Source organism: Panicum virgatum, chromosome 2N (assembly GCF_016808335.1).
Source record: "Panicum virgatum strain AP13 chromosome 2N, P.virgatum_v5, whole genome shotgun sequence".
In the NCBI taxonomy this organism is placed as follows: Eukaryota; Viridiplantae; Streptophyta; class Magnoliopsida; order Poales; family Poaceae; genus Panicum; species Panicum virgatum.
The window spans coordinates 58,065,265-58,089,748 of NC_053146.1; the positions used below are offsets into that span (position 1 = coordinate 58,065,265).

General features: G+C 43.3%; 3 protein-coding genes and 1 long non-coding RNA gene across 7 annotated transcripts; 2 read left to right on the forward strand and 2 right to left on the reverse strand.

The window, feature by feature from the left end:
* Window positions 1-237: 237 nt before the first annotated feature.
* On the reverse strand, window positions 238-4,346 carry LOC120658475. The gene is made up of 4 exons (XR_005668687.1): window positions 3,284-4,346; window positions 2,996-3,178; window positions 2,533-2,866; window positions 238-607 (listed from the first exon to the last, which is right to left on the reverse strand). It is a non-coding gene; the product is annotated as an uncharacterized LOC120658475 (long non-coding RNA).
* A 109-nt stretch (window positions 4,347-4,455) lies between these two features.
* On the forward strand, window positions 4,456-14,042 carry LOC120658367 (zinc finger MYND domain-containing protein 15-like). Of its 3 annotated transcripts, none has more exons than XM_039936635.1 (11): window positions 4,456-4,631; window positions 4,908-5,018; window positions 5,292-5,410; window positions 6,102-6,148; window positions 6,230-6,330; window positions 6,401-6,488; window positions 7,875-7,983; window positions 11,652-11,808; window positions 12,927-12,998; window positions 13,314-13,407; window positions 13,505-14,042. In XM_039936635.1, the coding sequence occupies exons 1-11, from the start codon at window positions 4,524-4,526 to the stop codon at window positions 13,543-13,545; spliced, it is 1,047 nt and encodes a 348-aa protein (XP_039792569.1). In that variant the 5' UTR covers window positions 4,456-4,523; the 3' UTR covers window positions 13,546-14,042. The 3 variants fall into 3 exon arrangements, with proteins under 3 accessions (XP_039792569.1, XP_039792568.1, XP_039792567.1); XM_039936634.1 differs by having other exon boundaries at window positions 4,457-4,631; window positions 6,464-6,488; window positions 13,314-13,427; window positions 13,505-14,004; XM_039936633.1 differs by having other exon boundaries at window positions 4,459-4,631; window positions 13,314-13,427; window positions 13,505-14,004.
* Window positions 14,043-14,473: 431 nt separating this feature from the next.
* LOC120658342 (rop guanine nucleotide exchange factor 3-like) lies at window positions 14,474-16,705 on the reverse strand. The gene is made up of 7 exons (XM_039936606.1): window positions 16,441-16,705; window positions 16,250-16,366; window positions 15,999-16,153; window positions 15,825-15,899; window positions 15,460-15,735; window positions 14,880-15,215; window positions 14,474-14,641 (listed from the first exon to the last, which is right to left on the reverse strand). The coding sequence occupies exons 1-7, from the start codon at window positions 16,703-16,705 to the stop codon at window positions 14,474-14,476; spliced, it is 1,392 nt and encodes a 463-aa protein (XP_039792540.1).
* A 3,348-nt stretch (window positions 16,706-20,053) lies between these two features.
* On the forward strand, window positions 20,054-23,403 carry LOC120658347. 2 transcript variants are annotated; one of them, XM_039936608.1, is made up of 6 exons: window positions 20,054-20,265; window positions 20,832-21,588; window positions 21,881-21,942; window positions 22,049-22,177; window positions 22,486-22,621; window positions 22,821-23,403. In XM_039936608.1, exons 2-6 carry the CDS (start codon window positions 20,884-20,886, stop codon window positions 23,118-23,120), a joined length of 1,332 nt encoding a protein of 443 aa, XP_039792542.1. In that variant the 5' UTR covers window positions 20,054-20,265; window positions 20,832-20,883; the 3' UTR covers window positions 23,121-23,403. The 2 variants fall into 2 exon arrangements, with proteins under 2 accessions (XP_039792542.1, XP_039792543.1); XM_039936609.1 differs by having other exon boundaries at window positions 20,055-20,265; window positions 21,884-21,942.
* Window positions 23,404-24,484: the final 1,081 nt, after the last annotated feature.

Genomic DNA, 24,484 nt, shown 5'->3' on the forward strand with positions numbered 1-24,484 from the left:
CAACGGCTCCCATCATCTCCAAAGATACAAGAGCATTGCCTCTCTGAACCACAAATAAGAGACATAATAGAATATAGTATCTACTGGAATTGTGACGTCCAACCAATCACAGAATCATGCGCACCAGCAGTGACACTGAATTCAGATATCATCATACTTGAAGGATGTTACCTGTCAGGATCTAGTTTCCTACTCGATAATCAGAGAAGAATTCGGAGACTGAACTAGCAGAATTCACGAGAACGAGATAGTAGATCTGGATCGGATAACTGCAGGTAAACTGAATCGAGGTCAAGTTCAGAGAATACTTGATACAGCCGGCTGCCGCCAGCGAGACGACGAGTCCCACAGCTACTCCTAAAGCCCTAGGTTTTGTGATTGAGTTCTTCACGATACCTCCCCCACCTGCTCCCTCCAGTCCTCTATACAGACTGGGGGTCATCAGTGGTAAACACACTGCTTATAGCTATTACAGAAAAACACACTTAAGCGTGCTAGATAACTTGAATCAAATTGCAGTCCTCCGATTTAAAATGGATGGTCCACATCCAACGATGAACCAGTACGCTGGTTGAAGTCTGGCGAAACTAAATCACCTTCAGTGTTCCTGACATTACCAAAATAGACTGTTATGTTTGTTTCAAGGCAAGGTCCCTCTCAAATGCAGTGGTAGCAGCTACGTTTACAGATGAACTGTTAAATACTGCAAACCAAAAACAGCTCAAGCTGAAAGCGTAACATGAAAAGGAAGCTCATAGTATAACCGAGACAATTTGCTGATATGCAACTCACTTTCCGGATTTTTCTTCAGCTCAGGCCAACTTCCATAGCTGAACCATCTGAGATACTAGTATATACCAGTACAAAAATAGCTAATGCGATACTGTAAACAAGATAACAAACCGTACGAAATAGGATTTCACCGGTGTACGAGTATATTGCAGAGAATTAGATTACTCATCATGAGTTGCAACAGAAAAAGCATACTCATGATCACGAGATGAAACTTGGCGCCCAATGGCAGACCTGAAAAGTCTTGTGTGGGCAAATGTGGAAACATATTTTTAAGAAAAGAATCATAATTCTTGTGTTTTATATCACTGTTGCAGGGGCAAGGATTGCCACTGACCCAAAGAACAAATGGGCAAATAAAAGCAGCAGAATATCTATTCCACAACGCCTCAAAAAAGAGGAATCTACGCAACAAAATCATCAGAAGCATATATTGGAATATCTATATCATGACTGAAAGAGAAATAAGCAGGAAAGATTACATCAAAGAAATGAATCATGTCCAATTTTCATCTGATGGCAACTCTAAAATCAGACAGGGACTTCCGAGAACCATTTCAATTTTCAACAAAAAGAAGAGTCAATACAAGGATACCTAGAAATCAACTGTAACCTACTCAGCAAAATGTTGTGACTAATTCCTTATAAGCATATTAGGTTAATGGTACATTATACTATAATAGCATAGCACTATTACAGCAGCATATTAAATTTAAAGATTGCTTCAACACACAGACATGCCACTATGCCATGTTCTGTTCCAAAAAAAAACTGCATCAACACAAGTGGAAGAATACTCTTACCTCTACCATAAAGAAATCTAGAGCAAAAGAAATGAATGCATATTCTAAAACTTCCTGTGGCTAATCATGGGCCAAAGAGAGGGACATGTTTGGATGCAGCAGAATATTGGGATGCATGCTTAGGTCAAACACTGACAATGTAAAATTGGTCCGAGTTATACATGACTTTTTTTTAAAAACAAATTCAGATGGTTAGGTTACATCATGTTGAGGTGTTATGGAGCTCAAGTTAAATATCAGAAAATGGGCAGTTCCAGATATCCGTATATAAATTCTTGTCTTATTTAGGCCATTATGTTTAATGTCTCGGAGCAAATATTCTATTCATAAAAAGGCAGTTGCCTGCCTACCTTCCCGATCAGGACAAAGATAATTAAAAACGAACTAGGGAAGGTCATGAAAACTTGAATGGACGAGCTAAACTGATTCCTCCATAAGCAGAAGGCACAATTACTGGAAGCTGCTCATCTTTAGAAAGGAAAATGAAGCTGATTTTGAGATAGAGAAGGGATGACACAAGCATGATCCACTTCATTAGGCTAGATCACCAAAACATATCATGCAAAACAACTATGACCACTGGCGGAGCTTAGTGGAGTTTAGGGGTGGCCATGGCCCCCCTGTTCAATGAAAATTACCACTAAATGAACAGTAAATCGGCTACTGTTTATTGATGGCCATGGCCCTCGTTCAATGAAAATTACCACTAAATGAACAGTAAAACGGCTACTGTTTATTGATTTTCAGGGAAGATTACCATAGCCCCCCCCCCCCGAACTAGCTACTCAAGCTCCGCCACTGACTATGACTATACTGTGAAATCAGTACACACAACCCTCGTAGAGCTTATATGAATCTAATTCAGGAAGGAACATACAGGGTAAACATCAAACAACGATTAAAGCACACAATACAGTTCCAACGAGATTAAGCATACCTTGTTACGTTAAGGAGCACTCTAATCATTCAAACAAGACCTGGTCACCACACCAGTGATAAATATTGAATTTCACTGAAGGATGTGCCTTTAAAATGCCAGGGAGTTCCAAGTATGCACTGCAACTTCGTGGGACATTTCTAGACAAGCTGATGGTCACTCTTTCAAGCATTTCAGCACATATCAACAATACTTTCAATAAACCAACTTCATGCTCTTCTCCTTCGTAGCCATCAATTTCTACTTCTTTAAGAGCAGTCAGGGATATAATTTGATCTTTCCAGTTGTTAGGCAGATCACAATTACAATAATTTACGGAGCATTCTTTTCTCACCTAAGATAAAAGTTTAAGTATAAAGTGTTAACTGATGTAATGATGTTTCCAACTGAGTTGCAATCTCAAGCATATGCCAGAGCAGCAAGTTTAAATTCGATATGTCAAAAAAAAGTCACGAGTAACTACCTCATATCGATTTAATTCTACCTTAAGTTTTTGTATAGAGGTGCAAAGTCGAAGTAGATCCAGCACCATTGCTCCATAAAAATGCCCTCTTGTTGCAATTTTCAGCTCTAAAACAGAAAGGTTTCTCACTGGAATTCGGGAAATCTCTTTCTCAAAGGTCCAGGCAACATCACCCAAATCATCCTGCAACAATTTGGAAGCAATCCTTCAAATATGAAATTATTCCTTATAATAAAATGAAACTATTTGTAGTCAGAACAGAAAGGAATTAAGCAGGAGGAGACGCACAGCAGCTGCTATGTCCAGCGAGAGGATGTCGCCATGAGAGCAGTGCTGTGGCTGCGAACGTGTATTTTCCCTGCTGTTCGTGACCAGTGTGTGTTCAAGGTGCTCTGGCGTTTTTAATTCCAGGCTCCCAGTGGCGGAGCCAGGAATTTGCGGCTGGGTATGCCAAATATAAAAAAAAATCAAAGCAAAAAATCGAAGTTAATACACAATATAATGAACGATTAAGTTATACTGGCCATAACAAATCCATAATAATAACCAGTGGCGGCCTCCTTCGTGCTGGTGCTGGGGCGTTGGCACTAGGGCGGCGAGGCAGCTGCGGTCTGCCACTGGCGGAGTTGCCGTTGCCGAGATGGGGAGGTCGGGAGGTGGGAGACGAACTGCCGGACGCCGGTCTGGGGACAGGCGGAGGGCCAATGGCCGAGAGCCGAGGGTCGGAGGCGCATTGGGGCGGACATGAAGCCAGGGGGACGGGGGCGAGCCGCAAGCAGAGAGAGAGAGAGCGATTCTTTTGTATTTTGGGCTTCCTTGTTGGACTTTGTTGAACTGGGACCATAGGTTTGTATATAATACTCCCTCCGTCCCAAAATAAATGTAGTTTTTGGTTTTCAAATGTTGTCCCACAAATAGTGTAGTTTTAGCTTGTTATAAGATCCATCTAATTAAGATCGCAAAAAAAATCCATCTAATTAAAGCGCAATACCAATTATCAAAAAACATTGCATAGAAAAACATAGTGCCAATCAAATATTTAGTAGATATTATCTTTAGTGCCGATACAGCCGAGGATCTGGAGCAGGAGGTCGTCGGGAAGGGCGCTGATGTGGTCATCGTCGTGGGCACGGCGCCGGAGCCGGGTGCCGCGACGGAGAAGGCCCACGCTGCAGCAAGTCGAATTCAACTGCCTTCTGCGGCACTCGCCGCACGCACCCCGGGCGGCCATCTCCGGGCAAATCGTGTGCGCGAAGATCCGGCGCCCGGCCCCGGAAGTTTGCGGCGGCAACGCCGGAATTCGAGGAGGCGGGCGGAGAGGGAGGGCACTACCAACCAACCGGCACGAATCCACGATGATGACGAATTGATATCCCGGCCTGATTGGGCTTTATGGGCCTCAGAGACTCCATTTAGGTCGATCTCGGCAGAGCTCGCCTTTATTGGGCCGGACTGCCTTCCCCACTCCGCAGAAAAGAAAAAGGAGCTCGTGTGTGTCCACACGGGGACTGGGCTGCCGGTTGCGGCGATGGAGTGCGCGGCGAAGGGGATGGCCGCGGAGCCGTGCGCCGGCGGCGTCGTCGACCGGCGGTGCGGCAGCTGCGGGGCCGTCGCCTACTGCTCCCGCGCCCACCAGGTACTTAATTCCCTTTACTCTACACTCCCGTTTGAGGTTCTAGCGTGGGTTTTGGGGGCCCGAAGGAAGTTGGAATGGGACTGCTAGGGCTCTAACGATGGTGGCAAACGTGTCGTTGGAAACCTAAAAGAAGGACGATCTGTGGAGCGGGGATTGCTCTCGGAGTATTGTAATCCTCCTTTGAAGCTTGAAATCCTGCAGAAGACTCATGTTATATTGTTATTAGTGTTTCACATTGGTCTTTCTTACTGGTATGTACTATTCAAATCCTTTCAGATTATACATTGGAGAGTTCACAAAGAAGAATGTGAAAGGTTTGCAGAGCAAATGAGGCGTGTCAATCTGCTGAGCCAGTTTCCGTTCACATTCTTAGAACCTCCTGCCCTGGTACTTCTCTGTACTCCACTTTTTTCCTTTCAATTAAGATCTTTTCTCAAGCATTGATATTTTAGCTCCCTGAAAATGACATGGTGCCACTACTATAAATTTCATTGCACCACATCTTAAACTGCACTTTACCAGCATGTGCTATCTATTTTTTTTCCTAATTTGTTTTAATGTAAGCTAATTGATACAATATGAATCAGATATTTGAAGATTAAAGAACTTATGTTTGCTTGATGAGTTTCAAAATCTCTCACAAGTTGCTCCCTTCTTTAGAACCATGAATTACCAAGCACAAGGTGCTTCTTTTTGCAAACGATCAAACTTCACCAGAAAGGGCTCTGGAAATCAGAATGTATATGTGGCTCAGATGTTGCTTCTGCGAAAGATTTAAGGTTACTTTGTCTCTTAAATCTATTACAAAAATCAAATTGAGGCACTTGAGAGCTTTAATTTTCTTTTCTTTTTCATTTTATTTTTCTTTTTGCGGTGGAGGCATTTTGATATTCATCCTATTTTGATAATATCCTTTGCATTTCACCATGGCTAGCTTAAATAAAATGTGGTATCTATCATTATAGTCTGAGTAGGAGGGAACTACCATGATCTATGTACTTGTTCCAAGTGTTTAAAAGCAACAATTTTCAATGCGGTCGTGGAGCTTTTCCTCCTTATATGATTGGAGTTTTCTGTAGATATCTTAAACTCATTTTTCACATGCACAGCTTAACTGCTTTTTAGGTGATCAATTCTGAACCAGAAACATGATGCATTGTTCATCTTTCTTTGACGCCAGAAACACAGGGCACGTGCTTTGCTTTCCACCTCAATTTTTTTTTTGTTTAATCACTTTGTCAGTTTTATCTTCATATGTATCGAATCTGAATATTCTTGATTTGTGGCTGCATGTTGCTCTCTTCTTCACTTCATTAGGACCTGCGGTCTTAGAAATTTATCTCGTGTATGTCAATATCTCCATGTTTGATTGTTATGAAACAAACTATTTCATCATTTTAGTTTATCTTTTTTCTTATGTTAGACTCAGAAACTATTGCAATTTCTGGTGCTGTTTCTGCTATTACGCAGCATAGCAGCTGAATGGAACTTGCAAAGCTCCCTCTGCCCATGTACAGGTGCATCTCTAGGCTCTAGCTGTACTGTTGGCTTGCAGTATGTTTATCTCATTGTACTATTGCATGCTTTTTAAATACCAGAGCCTGAAAATCCTGTGCCTGCGGTCCTGGCAAGCTGGGAAGACTATTATCAGTGGAGATCCCTTCCCCTGCGTTCACCTGTTGCTGTTTTACTTCATTGGGTATGTACATTGCAACATGTTATGGACATTGCTTGAACTCTGTATCATTGTCTGAGGTTCAATTTTGCAGCCACTTACTCTATATCATTGTCTTCAACTCTATCGCCTCCAAACCTCAAAATATGATGGCCAGGACACCCTGTGCATTCACTATTTAGGTAATGTCATTTCGTCTTTTATGTTGGAGTACTCGTGTGCATGTGCAGCAGAAACAGCAGATGATTCTTCTTTTTTGTTGAATGCTATCAGTGTTAGGAAAAACAAAACTCTCAAACTGACCTGGAGGATATAGTTAGAACTTAGAAGCATTAATATTTAATGGAATGGTATCTAACCAAAGAGGGCTGTGTAAACCCAGCGGTAGCCTGTTTCATGTGAACTCTTAGGATGTTAATGCTAGGACTGGTTATGGATGATTACTTGCAGAGTTTTGAAGTGCGGTTAAACACATCATTTTTGCTGCATTTGTTGAGAGAACCTTTAGAAAAGTCAAACTTCTTCATTCCTACAGAACTTCACTGGAAAAGCAAGCCTCTGTTGAATGAACTACATACCCTCACTGCATATTCTGGCTGGTTCATGGTTGTCATTAGTGGCCACAATACTGAACACTGACTAGTAAGCAGTGCGTTATTCAATTCAAGGCATGAATGTGCCTGCACTTATATTTATGTAACACCCCAGTCCCAAATATGCCTCAGTCCTACTCGCACGCTGAGTAAAACACACACTCGCACTAACTCCGCTTACGCTTTCATCCTCGCTTCGCGTAAAAGGATTAACCTAGGAGTTGGAATGCATTTGGCACTTGGGTTTATATGTTGGTGAACTCAACTAGCAAGGTGGGACAACTGGGCATGCCATGCCACTCACATATGTGCTACTAATGGGCTCAAATTCATCCTGGGCTGGGATGTCTCAATTCACTGATTGGTTGTTTGAGCTTCCTTAGATTGTTTCTCTTGAACAACTTCTTAGACTGTTATTATGCATATTGCAGCAGACATTTGTAACTCTAGAGTCTGCTCAATGAGATAAATCTTACTGTTATCCTCTCTTCTGTAGAAGAAGAGGAAGTTAATTTAGGTTGTTATGTTGTCTTAGAAACTTGGGACATACATGGTGGGAGCTTGTATTTGTATTGCTTAGGAGTTAGGAATGAGGCTGATATGTATGCACTTAACAACACATCATGTGTTAGTCACACCATCATTAACACGTTTTACTGTAAACCATCACAGGAGATGGTCAAATTTATCCATTGAAATGTCTTTTTTTGATTATGTTGATTCATAGCTCATTCATTATTATTGGAGTATATTTGGGATATCTCTATAGTAGTTAGGTTAGGATTGTATCCGAACTCTACCATACCATAGGAGAGGCTTGCCCTCCAAGTCATGTACCCTAATATATACCGGCCTAGGCCTCAATGCAATACAATCCATCCACGCACTATGCATAATCTTATTCCTCTACATGGTTTCAGAGCAGCTACTGATTTTTGCTATCTTCATACCCACTTGCAACCTTGAACTCTAAAGGGCCTGAGAAGGAGCTACTGCAACTTGCAACATTTGGGGAGCTACGTGCATTATTTCCAGGTGTGCAGATTCACATTGAACTTGTGGGGCCAGAAGTTCCAAAATCTAGGTAAGCAATACAATGGCCCAATGTTATAGGAGAAACTTAATACATAGTTTGGTGTTTGCTAGTGTTTGCCTGGCATCCATTGTTTGGTGTTTGCCTGACAATTTTCTGTCACTACCGTTTCCACTTTGTCAACATCTATACCATTTTATATACAACAACAACAACAATATAGCCTTTTTTCCCAAGCAAGTTGGGGTAGGCTAGAGATGAAACCCGAAAGAAATAAGTTCAAGGTTCAGGCACATTGATAGCTAGTCTCCAAGCGCTTCTATCCAAAGCTATCTCTTTAGAAATATTCCAATCCTTAAGATCTCTCTTAACCGACTCATCCCACGTCAGTTTAGGTCTACCTCTACCCCTCTTTACATTATCGACCCGCTCAAGAGCCCCATTACGCACCGGCGCCTCAGGAGGCCTTCGTTGGACATGTTCAAACCATCTCAGCCGATGCTGGGTAAGTTTCTCCTCAATTGGTGCCACCCCGACCCTATCCCGAATAACTTCGTTCCGGACTCTATCCCTCCTTGTGTGCCCGCAAAACCACCGCAACATCCGTATCTCTGCTACACTCAGTTGCTGGACATGTCGCCTTTTTGTAGGCCAACATTCAGCACCGTATAACATCGCCGGACGAATTGATGTCCTATAGAATTTGCCTTTTAGCTTTTGTGGCACCCTCTTGTCACAAAGGATGCCAGAAGCTTGCCGCCATTTCAACCAGCCAGCTGAAATTCTATGCCTAACATCTTCATCAATGTTGCCATCCTTTTGTAGCACCGATCCTAAATACCGAAAAGTATCCTTCTGGACCACCACTTGCCCATCTAGACTAACATCTCTCCCCTTATGCCTATTCGCGCTGAAATCGCACATAATGTACTCGGTCTTGGTCCTACTAAGTCTGAACCCTTTCGACTCTAATGTGCATCTCCACAGCTCTAACTTCCTATTAACCCCTGCCTTACTCTCGTCAACTAGCACCACATCATCAGCAAAGAGCATACACCAAGGGATCTCACCTTGTATATCCCTTGTGACCTCATCCATCACTAAAGCAAATAAATAAGGGCTCAATGCTGACCCCTGGTGTAGGCCTATGTTAATAGGAAAGTCAGTGGTGTTGCCATCACATGTCCGGACAAACGTCGTCGCATCCTTGTACATATCTTTAATGAGGGTAATGTGCTTAGTTGGGACTTTGTGATTCTCCAAGGCCCACCACATGACATTTCTCGGTACTTTGTCATATGCCTTCTCAAGGTCAATGAAGACCATGTGCGAGTCCTTATGCTCCCTATATCTCTCCATCAATTGTCGTATTAAGAAAATCGCCTCCATAGTTGACCTTCCAAGCATGAACCCAAATTGGTTTTGGGTCACACTTGTCACTCTTCTTAGACGATGCTCGATAACCCTCTCCCAAAGCTTCATCGTATGGCTCATCAGTTTAATCCCACGGTAGTTAGTACAACTTTGAACATCGGCCTTGTTTTTGAAGATAGGTACTAATATACTTCTCCTCCATTCTTCCGGCATCTTGTTTGACCGAAAAATGAGATTAAAAAGCTTAGTTAACCATACTATTGCTCTATCTCCTAGGCATCTCCACACCTCAATGGGGATACCATCGGGGCCCATCGCTTTACCTCCCTTCATCCTCTTCAAAGCCTCCCCGATCTCTACCTCCTGAATTCTCCTCGCAAAACGTCTGTTGGTATCGTCAAAAGAGTCATCTAACTCAAGGGTAGGGCCCTCACTCTCCCCATTAAATAACTTGTCGAAGTACTCTCTCCATCTATCCATGATCTCATCCTTCACTAGCAGTCGATCTGTCCCATTCTTAATGCATTTGATTTGGTTGATGTCCCTTGTCTTCCGCTCGCGGATCCTAACCATCCTATAAATGTCCTTCTCCCCTTCTTTCGTGCCTAGCCGCTGATACAGGTCATCATACGCCTTACCCTTTGCTACACTCACAGCTCGCTTTGCAACCCTCTTCGCTAATTTATAGCCCTCGATGTTGGCTGCACTCTTGTCAAGGTGGAGGCGCTTGAAACACTCCTCCTTAATAGCCCTTTGCACCTCGTCGTTCCACCACCAGGTGTCTTTCCCCTCTTGTTTGCCTCCCCTACTCACGCCAAACACCTCTGAGACTACCTTCCGAACACATGTTGCCATCTTTAGCCACATGTCATCTGCATCTTCTCCTTCTTCCCAAGGCCCCTCACCTAGCATCCTTTCCTTAAACGCTTGTGCCGCTTCCCCTCTAAGCTTCCACCACTTTGTTCTCGCAATCTTGGCACGTTTGTCCCGGTGGACACGTACCCGAAGACGGAAGTCCACCACCACAAGCTTGTGTTGAGGGACAACACTCCCCAGGTATCACCTTACAATCTAAGCAATCACGTCTATCCTCCCTCCTAGCAAGGATAAAGTCGATCTGGCTCGAGTGTTGTCCACTACGAAACGTCATAAGATGGGATTCCCTCTTCTTAAACACGGTATTTGCTATCAACAAGTTGTAGGCTAACGCGAAGTTCAACACATCCTCCCCCTCTTAGACTCCTGCTACCATACCCAAAACCCCCGTGCACTCGCTCGAACCCTACATTAGTCGCACCCACATGGCCGTTGAGATCTCCTCCTATGAAGAGTTTCTCGCTGGTAGGCACGATACTAACCATGATATCTAGATCTTCCCAGAACTGCATCTTGGTGCTCTCACTAAGGCCTACCTGAGGGGCATAGGCACTGATCACATTCAAAACCGAATCTCCAACTACCAACCGGATTAGGATAATCCGGTCGCCTTGCCTTCTAACCTCTACAACTCCATCCTTAAGGCTCCTATCAATCAAGATGCCTACACCATTCCTACGCGGAGTTGCTCCCGTGTACCAAAGCTTGAAGCCAGTATCCTCAACCTCCTTCGCCTTCTGGCCCTTTCATTTAGTCTCCTGAACGCATAGAATATTTACACGCCTCCTAATTGCTGCATCAACTAGCTCTCGCAACTTACCCGTTAGGGACCCTACGTTCCAGCTACCTATACAAATTCTAGTTGGCTCGGCTAGCTTCCTTACGAAGGGAAGTGCAAAGACCCTTGCTCATTTTTCACTACACCCGGGCGTAGATGTAACGCGCCATTCAGGTGACGACCCGACCCTTGCTCACTTATCATCGTACCCAGGTCACGATACGACGCGCCCTTGGGGGGATGGCGACCCGGCCTTTGCCCATTTATCACCACACCCGGGTTCCGATGTAGCGCGTCGCTAAGAGGGTTACGCCCCAACGAGTTTTTTGTGGGTTTCAAATCCATTAGAGTGGTTATTTTTTATGCTGGTTTGCCAAAACCTAACGCAACCCTCCTCCTTTATCCGGGCTTGAGACCGGCTATGCTGAGACGACTCAGGAGAGTCTTCCAGTCAGCATATGCGGAGTTCTATACCATTTTATATAGTTGAACTAAAATATTAAAAAAAAAGTGGTTTGGTTGTTGCAAATGCAGGTGCAGTATTTTTTTCCCTATCATCTTTTTATTTGATTATTTTGTGCTTTATCCACTAAGATTCACATTTTAATTTGACTACTATATGCTCGATAAATATGATCTGATTTTGAGCTCATGTTCTTTTTCCTGGTTCTGGTATGATACCTGTTGACAGGGATGGTGAGGTTGTAAATATTTCCAGATATGCACGTTGTTCTGATGAGAGCTGCTGTTGTAAATCTTCTGTTGGTTCTGAAGACTCGAGTTGCACTGCAGTGAGACTCAAACTGTGGAAAGGTTTCTATCATGAGAGATGCAGTGATATAATGAAGGTTCTCTCTAGAATTACTCCTATTGCTAAAAAAATGTTAAGTTGCCCATCATATTATAGAGTAAAGCATGTCCTTAGTTAAGTAAGTCTAGAAACCTTGCTAACAAGACATTTCAATATGGATCATACACATATCTGTATTGACTGGTGCTATACAGAGTTTTAGATCCAAGCTTGTTCTAGAAGTGCTAAGTTCTTTAAATTTTTCTGCTTATGTTATGGCTTGAATTTCTTATTCATTGTGTTTGTATCTTAAATTCTCCAATAATCACTGGAATGTGTAGAACTTATTTGCTAGCTGTTGTATTTCTCCTTGCAAAAGAAACAGCTGTATTTCTGCTATAAAATCCAATAATTTAGGAAAAAAGTCTATATCACCCCCTCAACTATGGGGGATGTACTACATAACCCCCCAACCTATAAAACAGTCTATATCACCCCCTGAACTTTTCAAAACCGGTCAAATTACCCCCTAAATCGGTTTTGAAAAATCATAGTAAATCACAGAAAAATCATAAAATGGAAAATCCAATTGTGTTAGACTCCAAATGAGTAGATCTACACAATGAATATATAATATGATATGCTTTAGTATTTTTTTATGTAACTTTAGATCTATGTTTTTCTTCATAACTGTAAAAAAATATACTGAAGCATACCATATTATATGTTCACTGTGTAGCCCTACTCATTTGGAGTCCAACACAATTGGATTTTTCATTTTAAGATTTTTCTGTGATTTACTATGATTTTCCAAAACTGCTTTAGGGGATAATTTGACCGGTTTTGAAAAGTTCAGGGGGTGATATAGACCGTTTCATAAGTTGGGGGGTTATGTAGTCCACCCCAAAGAGTTGAGGGGGTGATATAGACTTTTTCCAATAATTTACAATCACAGTTGATATTTTAGAGACAAAAGATCTGTTCATGAAATAAAAAGTGATAAACTAACGCCCCTAGGAACAAAAGAAAAGAGCACCACCCACCCATGAGCCTGCTCTCGCTGCTGATCAAAAGTGATTTGATTACCAGATACAGGGTAATTCAATTGGCACCTGCTGATGAAATATATTTTCCCCTTCAGAAATGACTACCTGCTAATACTTTCCCTCTTTGTAGGACTCGAAACCTCATCTTATTGTTGCCCCAAATGCTGGTGTGGCTGCATATCCTAGTTGGATGCCAACTATTGTAAGTATCTTGTTCTTAAATCTTAACTAGCGACCTCGTGCTTTTCCTTGAGGACAACAACATCCTTTTTGGTTAAAATGTTACTGGCTGTGAGATTCCATGTGACAAAGTTTTTTCCTACTTTACTAATGCTATTTTACGCAATGGATACCCATATTACTTGTACTTTATGAAAACACGTGATGTCAATATATTATCATTACATTGACAGTATATTTAGAATTCATTATGCTGCAGCAGCTTACCAGATAATATCATGTATTGTTTTGCCTACTTACTGGTGTTCGTTATCATTTGTGTTTCATTTCACATAAGGAAATAATAAGGCAGACTGGGATTCCTGCAATTTTTACGGACTTCTGTGAAGAAGCTGCATATTTAGCTTCGTGCTGCATAAGCTCCATAACTGGTCAACCCCTCAAAATTCCAGTATGTGTTAAGCTTTTTCAATGTCGTTTATATTGAGCAATCAAATAATGCTTCACAATATATCATCTCTTTTCCAGATCCAGGTAAATCCTTTCAGGCAGCCAGTTGCAGCGGATAACAGTGCACTATACCTACCATGTTATTCAAATTGCTTTGTTTTTGGGATGTAAAATTGCCACTGTCGCAAGGAAATATTCAGAGATTAATTTGTTGGGAAATGAAATTGTAACTTTCCGAGGAAGACAAGGGTGCCATGAAATATAATAAATTTTACATGGATGGAATTACCCCTCAGTTATGCCAGTTTATAAGAATACAAAAACTGCTTGTGTTGGGGTTAGCAAGGACACTCGGTGACTAAAAGATGGGAGGTTTCCTTTTCTGGGAAATGATGGAATGGGGATTTGAATTTTGATTTATGTTGGAACATGGGATTCGAGAAGATGGGAGTCACAAATGGTGAGGAACAGTGGAAGAGCTAGGAATCGCATGTGTACCAGCCCAGACTCCCAGAGTAGGAGGAAATCTACTCTGTTTGAACCTCTCCGAGAATATATCATATCCTGCAATTGTATACTCAAATCAATTGATTCTTGAATTATAGTTGCTGAACAATTGGAAGGTGCCATTAATGTTTTCTTATGGTGGAGCTGCTCACTATTTACTTTTGTTGCTAGCATCAATCTGGTAGAATTCATAAAGATGGCCAGTGTCTATGTCCTTATCAGAAAAAATTTCTTGATACTCTTTACTCTTAACTCTACAAGGGCATGTCATTTGCAAGGGAAGAAAAATGATTATTGTGTAGACTATGGAGAATACATTGTTCCATGAAACAACAACAGAATGAAACTGCAACTTTCTGGTTGCAACCCTTTCTCATCTCCATTATGATCTATGTAATGAAGCTGTCAATACATCATTATATCTACCACACCACCTTATCTCAAACGATAAAGCTGCACACGCCACTCCAGGAAAAGTAATGAGGCAAACCACAAAGAAGCTATTCAACATAATATATATGTATTTGTAAGTTTGCATGTTCAGCGTTGTGGGGAAATCTGGGTGAACACCTGCTTCTGCATCCTGATTTTGTGCCCTTTTTTCACATTTTCATCGGCAATTAGAATATCATCTATCCATGAGACTATATTATGTGCCAAACTTTCCAGCACCCTTGAGTAGCTCTCGAGTATTGCCTGTCCAATATCCTGTAAGCAGGTAAAATGAAGATACAAGAACGTTACTTATGGTCCTGTTTTTTTTTTCTTCTTTCTGTTCTGGAGCACATGTAGTTACCAAAACAGTTATTACATGTAGTTCTTTTCGCATAAGAATCAATTAGTATACTTGTATGTTTCGTGGTGAATGAGCTTTTCTGGTAAGAAGAAAAATGTAGATGAACATTGAACGACCTGAAATTTGCATGTTTCTTATATTAACCATTACCTTGTTGTACTGAATCTTGCTTGTATCCAGGGTAGTCTGTGACAGGCCTGGGAACCTCTGCTTCAAGCACAGGAGCAGGCTCCTGGCCCTATTTGCAAGGACCAGATTCTTGTCTCCATCAGCATTCAGCTCGGTAACATTCACCCATTTGGACACCACGTGCGTTGTGCTTGCTTTTCTTCGCCACACATACATAGCGGCTTCGACGCTGTCTGCAATCTCAAGCGCCTCATGTTCTGAGCTCAAATTGAGGAAGTTGAGGAGGTGCTCTGGGGAGAACTGATCCCCTGTAGACATATACCGGTAGATGGCATCGCCTACGCCCACCCTTCCACTCTGTGGAGTAACATAACATCTATCAAAAGGGAGCAAATGGGTGGTTGGTATGGTGGTGATCTATTGTATTTGTGAGTTTTTTTCTTCTTCTGTATTTCATCTTCTCTATCAATGTACAGACCAGCAGTTTAACCTGCCTGCTTCTCTTTTAAAAAAAAAGGGGGAGCAAATGGAGCTTCTTGGCAGAATGAGAAAGTTTGGAGACGCTGTCTATGATGATCAGATTATGCAATTGACATAGTACCTTTGGAAGAGTCTCCAAGTATGACGATGGAACTTGCATTTCAGATAGGATACTGCTGTTGATCTCCATGGCCATCTTGTGGATCTGGCTCGCTTGGTCTCTCTTCTGCTGCAGTTCACGGTGCATGCGATCGGACAGGCCAGAGTCTGGGACACATGGCTCAGGTAGCCACCATTTGTCCTCGCTGCGCTGGAATGACTTCTTGCTTTCGTTGAAGGATTGGTTCCTCTGATCTGCATACCAGAACTCTCGCTTGTCAAAGCTGTCCAATATACCCTGCAAAAAGAAAACGGAAATTCAGCCATACATTTTGATTCCAAAATTGATTGCTTGGAGCTTTCAGGATCATGTGAATCGAGACTAACCAGGAGCATGGTTTCTAGCTTCTCAAGTGCGGGAAGGTTCATCAGAATGTCTGATCTTGGTAAGGTTGCCATAACCTGTTGGGATTGAAACGTGAATCTAAGCAGACATAGCCATGAGAATTGAGATGAAGCTTTTCAAGAAGGTTTGAGCTGATGGATGATCTGATGGCTTACGTCGTGGGTGCTACCATCTGGCATGGCCTGGACGGTCGGCGAGAATTCGACAATGTATTCGCAGATGGAGAGGAGGCAATCCATCTCCCTGTTCCACATTGATCTCTTCTCAGGTGGCAGTGGCTCCAACCTGTGGCAGGTCCCGAACACAGTTGCTGCAGCCAAGAAAATCCAAAGAAGTTAGAGCATTGTATTCTGCATCAATATGAGTTTAAAGGATGAATCCATCTGGAATTTTTACAGATAGATACCATAGAGGTTTGTGATGGCATTGGAGATGGCTACAGCAGTGCAGACACCTTTGCCGCTCCCTGACATGTCCTCCCCAAGGAGCAGCTTGGTGTACTTCTCCTTCATCAGCTCCATCTCTGAACAGAATTAAGCCATCATCAAGCTTTATAAGACAACCTCACATCAGGAAAAAAAGGTTGTGATCCATTACCTTCATCCTCCATTGACTTCTCATCGACAACTTGCTGCAGTTTCTTCATGCTCATCTTGCTCACTGACGACGAGAGGCGCGATGGTGCTGCCACCTTGGACGACGCTGTCCGGCTCATGCTCTGGCTGCGTCCCCGAGGTGACGGCGCGTGGCGCTCCTGCTCGTCTCCGCTGTCGGAGAACGAGGCGACCCGGAACAGCGGACGCGAGTACTCCCGGTCGTAGCTCTGGCTGTGGAAGCCCGGGAACCCTGAACCGTCGCCCATCGCTCGCTGTTCTTGGTCTCGCTGCCCGTCCAAGCCTAGTTCAGACAACCTGCAGGAGAGATGAGGAGAAGGCTTTGTTTTCCTTTCGATGAATTGGATGAGGGTTGTTACAGCTCTATGGAGACTGGACAGCAACAACAACAAGGCATAGTCTGGCGTTCCTGACCCTAGGGCGTTTAAAAGATGTTAATTCTTAATTGTATGGCATGTGAGCCATTTGCCCCCACAATCAGGACATTTTGATTACGTTGTTGGTTGGAGTAAGGTCGTGCAAGTTCATGACTGTCGTCGTCAACACTCAGGAAGGTACGCGAAAATGGTAAAAACTAGTGCTGTTTACGTTGCATTTCAACCGAAATTGCAGTTGCTCACTGATAGGTAAAGATATGAATGTAGACATCGCATTTCTTTCTTTTCATCTTTTTTCCTCCTTTTTAGAATATCTTTTTTTCGCAACCATACCTGAGCACGTTTTTCATTAAGAGATCCTTTTTAGAATATCAGTTACCATTTCTCAAGAACAACATAGGTTGTGTGGCTAGAGAAAAACATGTAATGACAGAGTGGCTGCTTAAATGCACGGGGTTAATTATCATCACATAGCTAGTGGACCAATGTACGTTTGGGAGTTTGAATTAGGGCAGGGAGGGGCAGCATGTGTCATGTTGCATGCATTCATTCCTACTAGGTACCAATTGCTAATCTTGTAAGCAATGTGATCATTGTCTTCCTCTTGCATAAATGACACTCCTCTTCCCTTCTCCTTTTTCCAGCTCAGTGAGGGCTGTGCGGCCTGTGCCCTACCATTCAGCAACAACACATGTATTGTGGTGTAGGTGTTTTCCTTTTCTGCATTTCACTAGTCATCATACACTCAAAAAGATAGTTGTAGCAATCGATTTCAATCTTTTTCTATCCAGTTGTATTATCATTATTATGTACCTAATGCGTAGATCAGTTGGATATTATCCGGCTGAACAGTCTTGTCAAACATGTTTGGGGAGGGAGAGGATCTACGCAGACATGCACTCCATTAGCTCAAGCTTCTAAGCAAAGCGAGATATAGTATATGTAGTTTCGTGCCTGCCATGATCGCCTACCTTATTTTTTTTAATTTCCTTCAAAGTTTGGGCTAGGAAATGTTTATCATGTTACATCAGGCTAGGACTTTGTTGGAGAATAATTGAATAAATAGAATAATAAGGAAGTTGCCTGTTAGTATGAGGCAACTAACCCGTTGATGATGAAGTAGCACTCCAATTGGGCCCTCCGATGGGCCATGTACACTGGAGAATCCACAGTGAGATAACTCACGCTCACTAAAACTATTTGCACCCTCTCAAAAAAAAAAAGAGTAAAATGCACCAGAAGTCCATCAACTTATAAGGGTGTGTCATTTAGGTCCACAAACTCCAAAAGTGTATTTCTAGATCCATCAATTTGTAATTCGTGTCACTTAGATCCATAAACTATGAAAGTGCATTTTGAGGTCCATAAACTTGTAATTTGTGTCACTTAGGTTTATAAACTCCGAAAGTGCATTTTTTGGTTCATGAACTTCATCCATGAGCAATAGTGTGGCTATATCTTTCAACCCCTTACTGAGAATCCCTCTGGGTTGACCCAAGTCTAACATCGTCACAATATTTTTCGCCACAAGAACTTGCACCACCATATCCGCCCACCCATGCCACAGAGGATATAATATTCCCTAACACGGTACACATGTTGTTGAGTCCCTCTATAACCTCCTCCATCTTTTGAAAGCAATCACTTCCTACTCTCCGCCCATATAACAGGGTTAGATTTGGATATAAGCTCCAGAACTCACCGATGGCAATCCGGATACATGTTAATAATCTCCAAAATAAGTCTTTCATCCATATAGATTCATGTTGGTGCGATTTGAAAGTGGGGCTCAAATTTCATCATTCCGATGAAGCTCCAGCAATGTGTGGCAACCATGTAGATTCATGTTGGTGCGATATCAGTGCATGAAGGCTAGGTGGAGGGGTATGGATCTAGGTGACACAAATTACAAGTTTATGGATCTAGGAATGAACTTTCAGAGTTTGTGGACCTAAGTGACACAAATTACAAGTTTATGGACCCAGAAATGCAATTTCAAAATTAATAGACCCAAGTGACACCCTCCTACAAGTTGATGGACCTCTGGTACATTTTACTAAAAAAACTAAAACTATTTGCACCTAACTAAAAAAAGATAGTACAATTTTTGTGAGTAGTTTCTAACCAAACTTGTGGTTCGTGATCTGTCTGGTCCCCAGGTAGAGGGCTCGACCTTTTTTTAAAAAAAAAACTACAACTACTTACATCATTACACGAGGTTCACTCACGTGTATACATGAACATCAGATTTGGATTTATAAGAGAATAGAAAGTATGAATTATCTATTTAAGTATAAATTGAAAATGAAATGACTCCTGTGTGACTATTCTCCATGTACTCCAGCTCAAACTTTATAACAAAATGCCTCACTAGACACGGAGAGTCTCTGTAGGCAAATAATAGATTTTTTTTTTGAGATTTTGTAGGCAAATAATAGATGTTAGGTTTTGTTTCGATGCATCAGCCCAACCCAGATGGATGGTAAGCGTTCTTGGAGGCCCAGCACGAGCTGTGAGATCCGGCCCACTGCATTCTTGGCCCGGCTTTGACTAACCATGCTGCACATCCATGCAGTCTGGGTATTCTCAAAAAACAAAAAAAATCCGTGCAGTCTGGGCTTTCGACATCCGAATGAACTTTCTGAAGAGTACAAAAGAAAAAAAAGGAATGAACTTTCTGAAGATCATCAACTGGCGGAAATGAGTAAAGTTTAGTTTTTCTCCCCAACTTTCCTGACAAGAAAATTAGGAAAAAAATGTTTTGGAACTTTAGCAAGGTTTTCAGCATACTATATGGAATTGATTGAAGTTGCACTTAACATTATCATGTTTCAATTTCATTAGAAAAAATATATTAAAAATTACCAAAAAAAATCCTTGAAACGTCAGCATAAATGGTTCATGGCAAAAGTCACGAAGAATCTCTTGTTATTTGGATATAGCTATAAAAAGATAATTTTTTTAGAGAAAAAGTTCCCCGTTTTATTTCAAAGAAACAAAGCACAGATAAAAAGATAAATTACTCGATGAAGTGGTAAGAGAGTGAGTTAAGACGATATAAAGGTGAGTTTTTGCACAAGACTCGTTTACGAAATGTTGAAAACCCATACACGAAATGTTGAAAACCCAAACACGATGGCCTGATGGATTACCGAAAACACGTGGAGTTCAACGGTAGGTAAAACAAGAGAAGAGGTTGCTAGCCACGTGCCTTCTCGCATCCGTCCGACCCCTTCTCTCTCTCTCTCTCTCCGTCTCTCGCTCTCGACTTGTATAGTTGCAGGCGCAGGTCCTCCAAGCTCCACATCTTTACCTGAACGCGAAGAAAAGTAGCTGGGAGAAGCTGATTTGCCGCCGCCACTACCCCCTGCCTCGTATCGGCTCCGCCCTCTCATCTCAGATGCCTCCCTCCCTGCTTCTTCAACTTCAGGGTGAGATGAGAATCTTCTTCGCCTCACCATACCCTGCTTCACTTGCGGTTAATTACTATCTTCAGTTCCTTAAATTAACTGCGTTGATGGCCCAAGATCCTGGACTTAGAAATCCGGGAGAAGTTAGTCCAGAAATTTATTCTTGGTTCTGGCAATAGGGTAACAGTCGAGGCGTCGGCTGGTCAAGCAAGCAGTACTGGTTCTTGTTTTTATTTCCCCTTAAGCTAGCTGCCTGCTTCGCCCTCCGCTTTCCTGTGCACTTGGCTCAATCGATCAAATCCATAGCTTAATTCCTGAGACATTTCTGCCTAAAATGTTGTCTAGACAGTTTAGAATATTTGATCCTCGAGGCGGCTCGTCGCAAATTCGCCCTTTGCTTGTTTCTGGAATCTCCGCTTGGAAACACCTAAAAGATTCAGCTTCCCCTTTCGTTTTTGTGGTGAAAATGTTGCCTCAACCACTAATTTCCGAAACCCATTATTATCAGTTATCACCGCCCCAACACCATCAAAGCATTTATTGAATTGTCTGAATAACCCAACCTCTTCGTCTTCCCCTTTTTGCAGCCTGCCCATTATTCAGCATTGCATCAGAGGATTCTGAAGATCGACTAATGTGATGTCAATAGCGTGCTGCTTGCCGGTCGTCGAGTGCGTGTATTGCCTGGCGTGTGCGCGGTGGGCGTGGCAGCGCTGCCTCCACTCTGGAGGCTATGACAGTGAGACCTGGGGTGTTGCATCAGCTGCAGAGTTTGAGCCCGTGCCGCGGTTGTGTCGACTGATCCTCTCGGTCTATGAGGATGACCTCGAGAACCCCCAATGGGCTCCTCCAGGGGGTTACGGCATGGAGCCGCGTTGGGTGGTTCACCGGAGGACATATGAGCACACTCATGGCCATGCCCCGACGTACCTGCTGTACGTTGATCACCGGCATTCAGATGTTGTGCTTGCTGTTCGGGGGATGAATATGGCTAAAGAGAGTGACTATGCTGTGCTACTGGATAATAAGCTTGGCCAGAGGAGGTTTGATGGTGGTTATGTGCACAATGGCTTGCTCAAGGCTGCCGAATGGGTGTTTGATGCTGAATGTGATGTTCTGAGGGACCTTTTGGAGAAGAATCCTGGTTACACGCTCACATTCGCTGGACATTCTCTTGGTTCTGGTGTCGTGGCTATGCTGGCTCTGGTGGCGGTGCACAACAAGGAGCGGCTGGGTGGCATAGAAAGGAAGAGGATAAGATGTTTTGCAATGGCACCTGCCCGGTGCATGTCCCTCAATTTGGCAGTCCGTTATGCAGATATCATTAATGCAGTTATTCTTCAGGTAGATTCCATCAACGGTTAATTACCACAGTATTGTATATCTTGTTTTGGAAGTGTTTGGGCATTGATTAGAATTCAGTTATGCTGTTTCCGCTTCAAATCTAAAAGAAAGTCTCCTCAGTCCTTTCATTGTATATCTTCAATCTACAACGAATGATGCTGTATCTCAAAGTTTATGCTGAAACTTTTCCTCGGTGTGTGATGTACAATTTCTGCTATGGTGTTATAATTAATTATATTCAGAAGCCCAGCTGAAATCAGAGATGTTATCTGATTATTCTTATCTGGTGAAGCAGGATGATTTTTTGCCTCGCACAGATATCCCTTTGGAAGACATCTTCAAGTCACTCTTCTGGTAATAAGATTCAGTTCTAGTATATTATTAACATGTTAACTCGTTTTATGGTGGTTTATGATCCACGCATCTTTTCAGGGTACCTGATGTAGTCCTCTTTGTACAGCTTGCCATGCCTTTTATGTGGAAGATGTCTAATAGACACATGTATACCTGAAAGTGTGATGTTGAGAGATCCAAGGCGCCTCTATGCACCAGGCCGGCTTTACCACATTGTTGAAAGGAAACCTTTCAGGTATTCACTTGCCTTGTGTTTCTAATATTTTTCGTTATATGCTCATATTTCATCTGCAAAATGTACAAAATAGTTCCAATTTGATTTCTAGTCAATTTTCTTTTTTTTACTGAATTTTCATGCTAATAACGCCCAAAAAGGGCGGACTCATTAGCTTGCCTAGCTAAAATAGTGCAATTAGCTGTATTCCCCTAACAAGATCCAAGTTTAATACGGCTAGTTAAAGGTCCAAGTTTCTCCTCTATTTTTTTTGGTAGTTTATACGGCTAGTTAAGAATCTTTCTTGAAGCAATTGCTGATTGCTGCAGCTGTGGAAGAATCCCCCCTGTTGTAAGAACAGCAGTTCCAGTGGATGGCAGATTTGAGCACATTATTCTATCTTGCAACGCGACATCCGACCATGCTATTATATGGATAGAAAGAGAAGCTCAAAGGGCACTAGATGTAAGTTTTTGTCAGATGCCCATTACTATTTCAGAATAAGTCGAGCTAAAGGTTTCAATGCGACTTCTTTTGGCGATCCCAAAAGGAGGGGATATTTTAATTTTGTTGGCTGTGGCACCGCACACAGCCCTTTTGATAAATATGCAGGAAAGGTTACAAATGCAATTAGCATGCAAATTAATAGTTCTGTCAATTTCAGCTGTTGGTGGAGAATGAGGAAACCATGGAAGCACCTGAAGTTCAAAGGATGGGTGATGAGATCACCGTAACAAGGGCTCATGATGAGGAGCAGCAGGCAGCACTGAGGCGTGCGGTTGCGCTGGGGGTCGCTGATGTTAATGTGCCATCGACATATGGTACGTTCGACGAAAATCCTACTTCCGAAGCCGATGAGGCTGCTCCGCTGCTATCAGACAGCGGTAGGCGCAGGGCCTGGGATGAGTGGATCTCAAGGATATTTGAGAAGGATGAATCTGGGCAAATGGTTCCGAGGAGATGATCACGACAACAGCTCAAAACATGCTGGCTGCTGGGTCGGTTCTTGATGCTAGCTGATCTTCCCACCTCTTCAAGTCAATTTTGAAACCTTGAAATGGTGATGGAAGGAAGTAGGAGTTGCTAATTTGAGCAGGTATCTAGAGGTGTCAAGTACTGTATAGCAATGAATAAGTTTGCCCTCTGGTTGCAAATGTCGCAGACTGTGTACTTCCACATGAATAGTTTGGAGAAAATTGCAAAAATAGGACTCGAAATAATGCCTTTCGCAAATTTGCCATTTTAAACATCGCTATCGTAAAAATGGGACTCCAAACATTAACCACTTGATTATACTGTCATTTGAGGTATTTTTCATCATTTGTCTTTCTTTTTTCATGTATTTAGAGAGTGATATATCTCTTTTGCCCTTGTGCATGGATTACAATCAGCCAAAGCATTTATAGGGCAGTCAGGGCCGCCGCCGCCATCGCCGAGGCAGGCCTGCCGCCGACGCCGTCCCCTGTCGCCTTGCCTCCCACAGCACTGGACGACGAGGACGTGGACGACTCGGGCGACCTCATGCGGGCGAGCCTGCGGACGCGGGGCTGCTGCAGGACGCGCTGCACGGCTCACGTGACCACGCGCTGTCGCCAGCGGGCAACTTGCTGGCCGCTGGCGCCAGTGGCAAAGCGGCTGTGCCGATAAAGCAGGAGAGGCAGGACATCGACGAGGAATAGGGCAAGTACCCAATGATGCCGCAGGGCCTGCTTGGGGATGTGATCCGGTACCCGACGTTCGTGGAGGTTGTGGCGGCACCGTCCGCCCCGACGCGCTGCGGCCTACAGGGGCTAATGGCTCCGGCACGCCAGCGCGATGCATTCATGCCGTGGGTACAGGGATCCCTTGGCGGGTACAGGGATCCCTTGGCTGTGGGCTGTGTCCTAGTATGGGAAATGAAATGGAGGGTTCGGTGCTTTTGGGGACGATTGCTTGCCATGATTTCATGGCGACGGCTACCTAATCAACCAATCAATCAATCATCTACACTCGTTTTGGGTTTTGCTAGCGATCTCGTAGATCGATGCATCAGTACGTGCGTGGTGTCGTGGGTGCTGGCTGGCTGGCTGCCCGCCGCCGCCCTTGGCAGGCAACCAGGCTGGCCGCTGCCGCCCCTGCCAGACAGGCAAGCCGCTGCCCACGCGCCACGCCTGGTCGCAGAGGCGGCCCGACAGGCTGCTGCAGCTGCCGCGGGAGTGCAGGTAGGCCTGGCGGCCACCGCCGCTTGGTGTTTTCCGCCGCCCTCCGTGTCTGCCGCCGCCGATCCCATGCAAGTATAGAGGGAAAGAAGGTCATTGCACCCTACCAAATACCTGAAAAGAAAAAAGA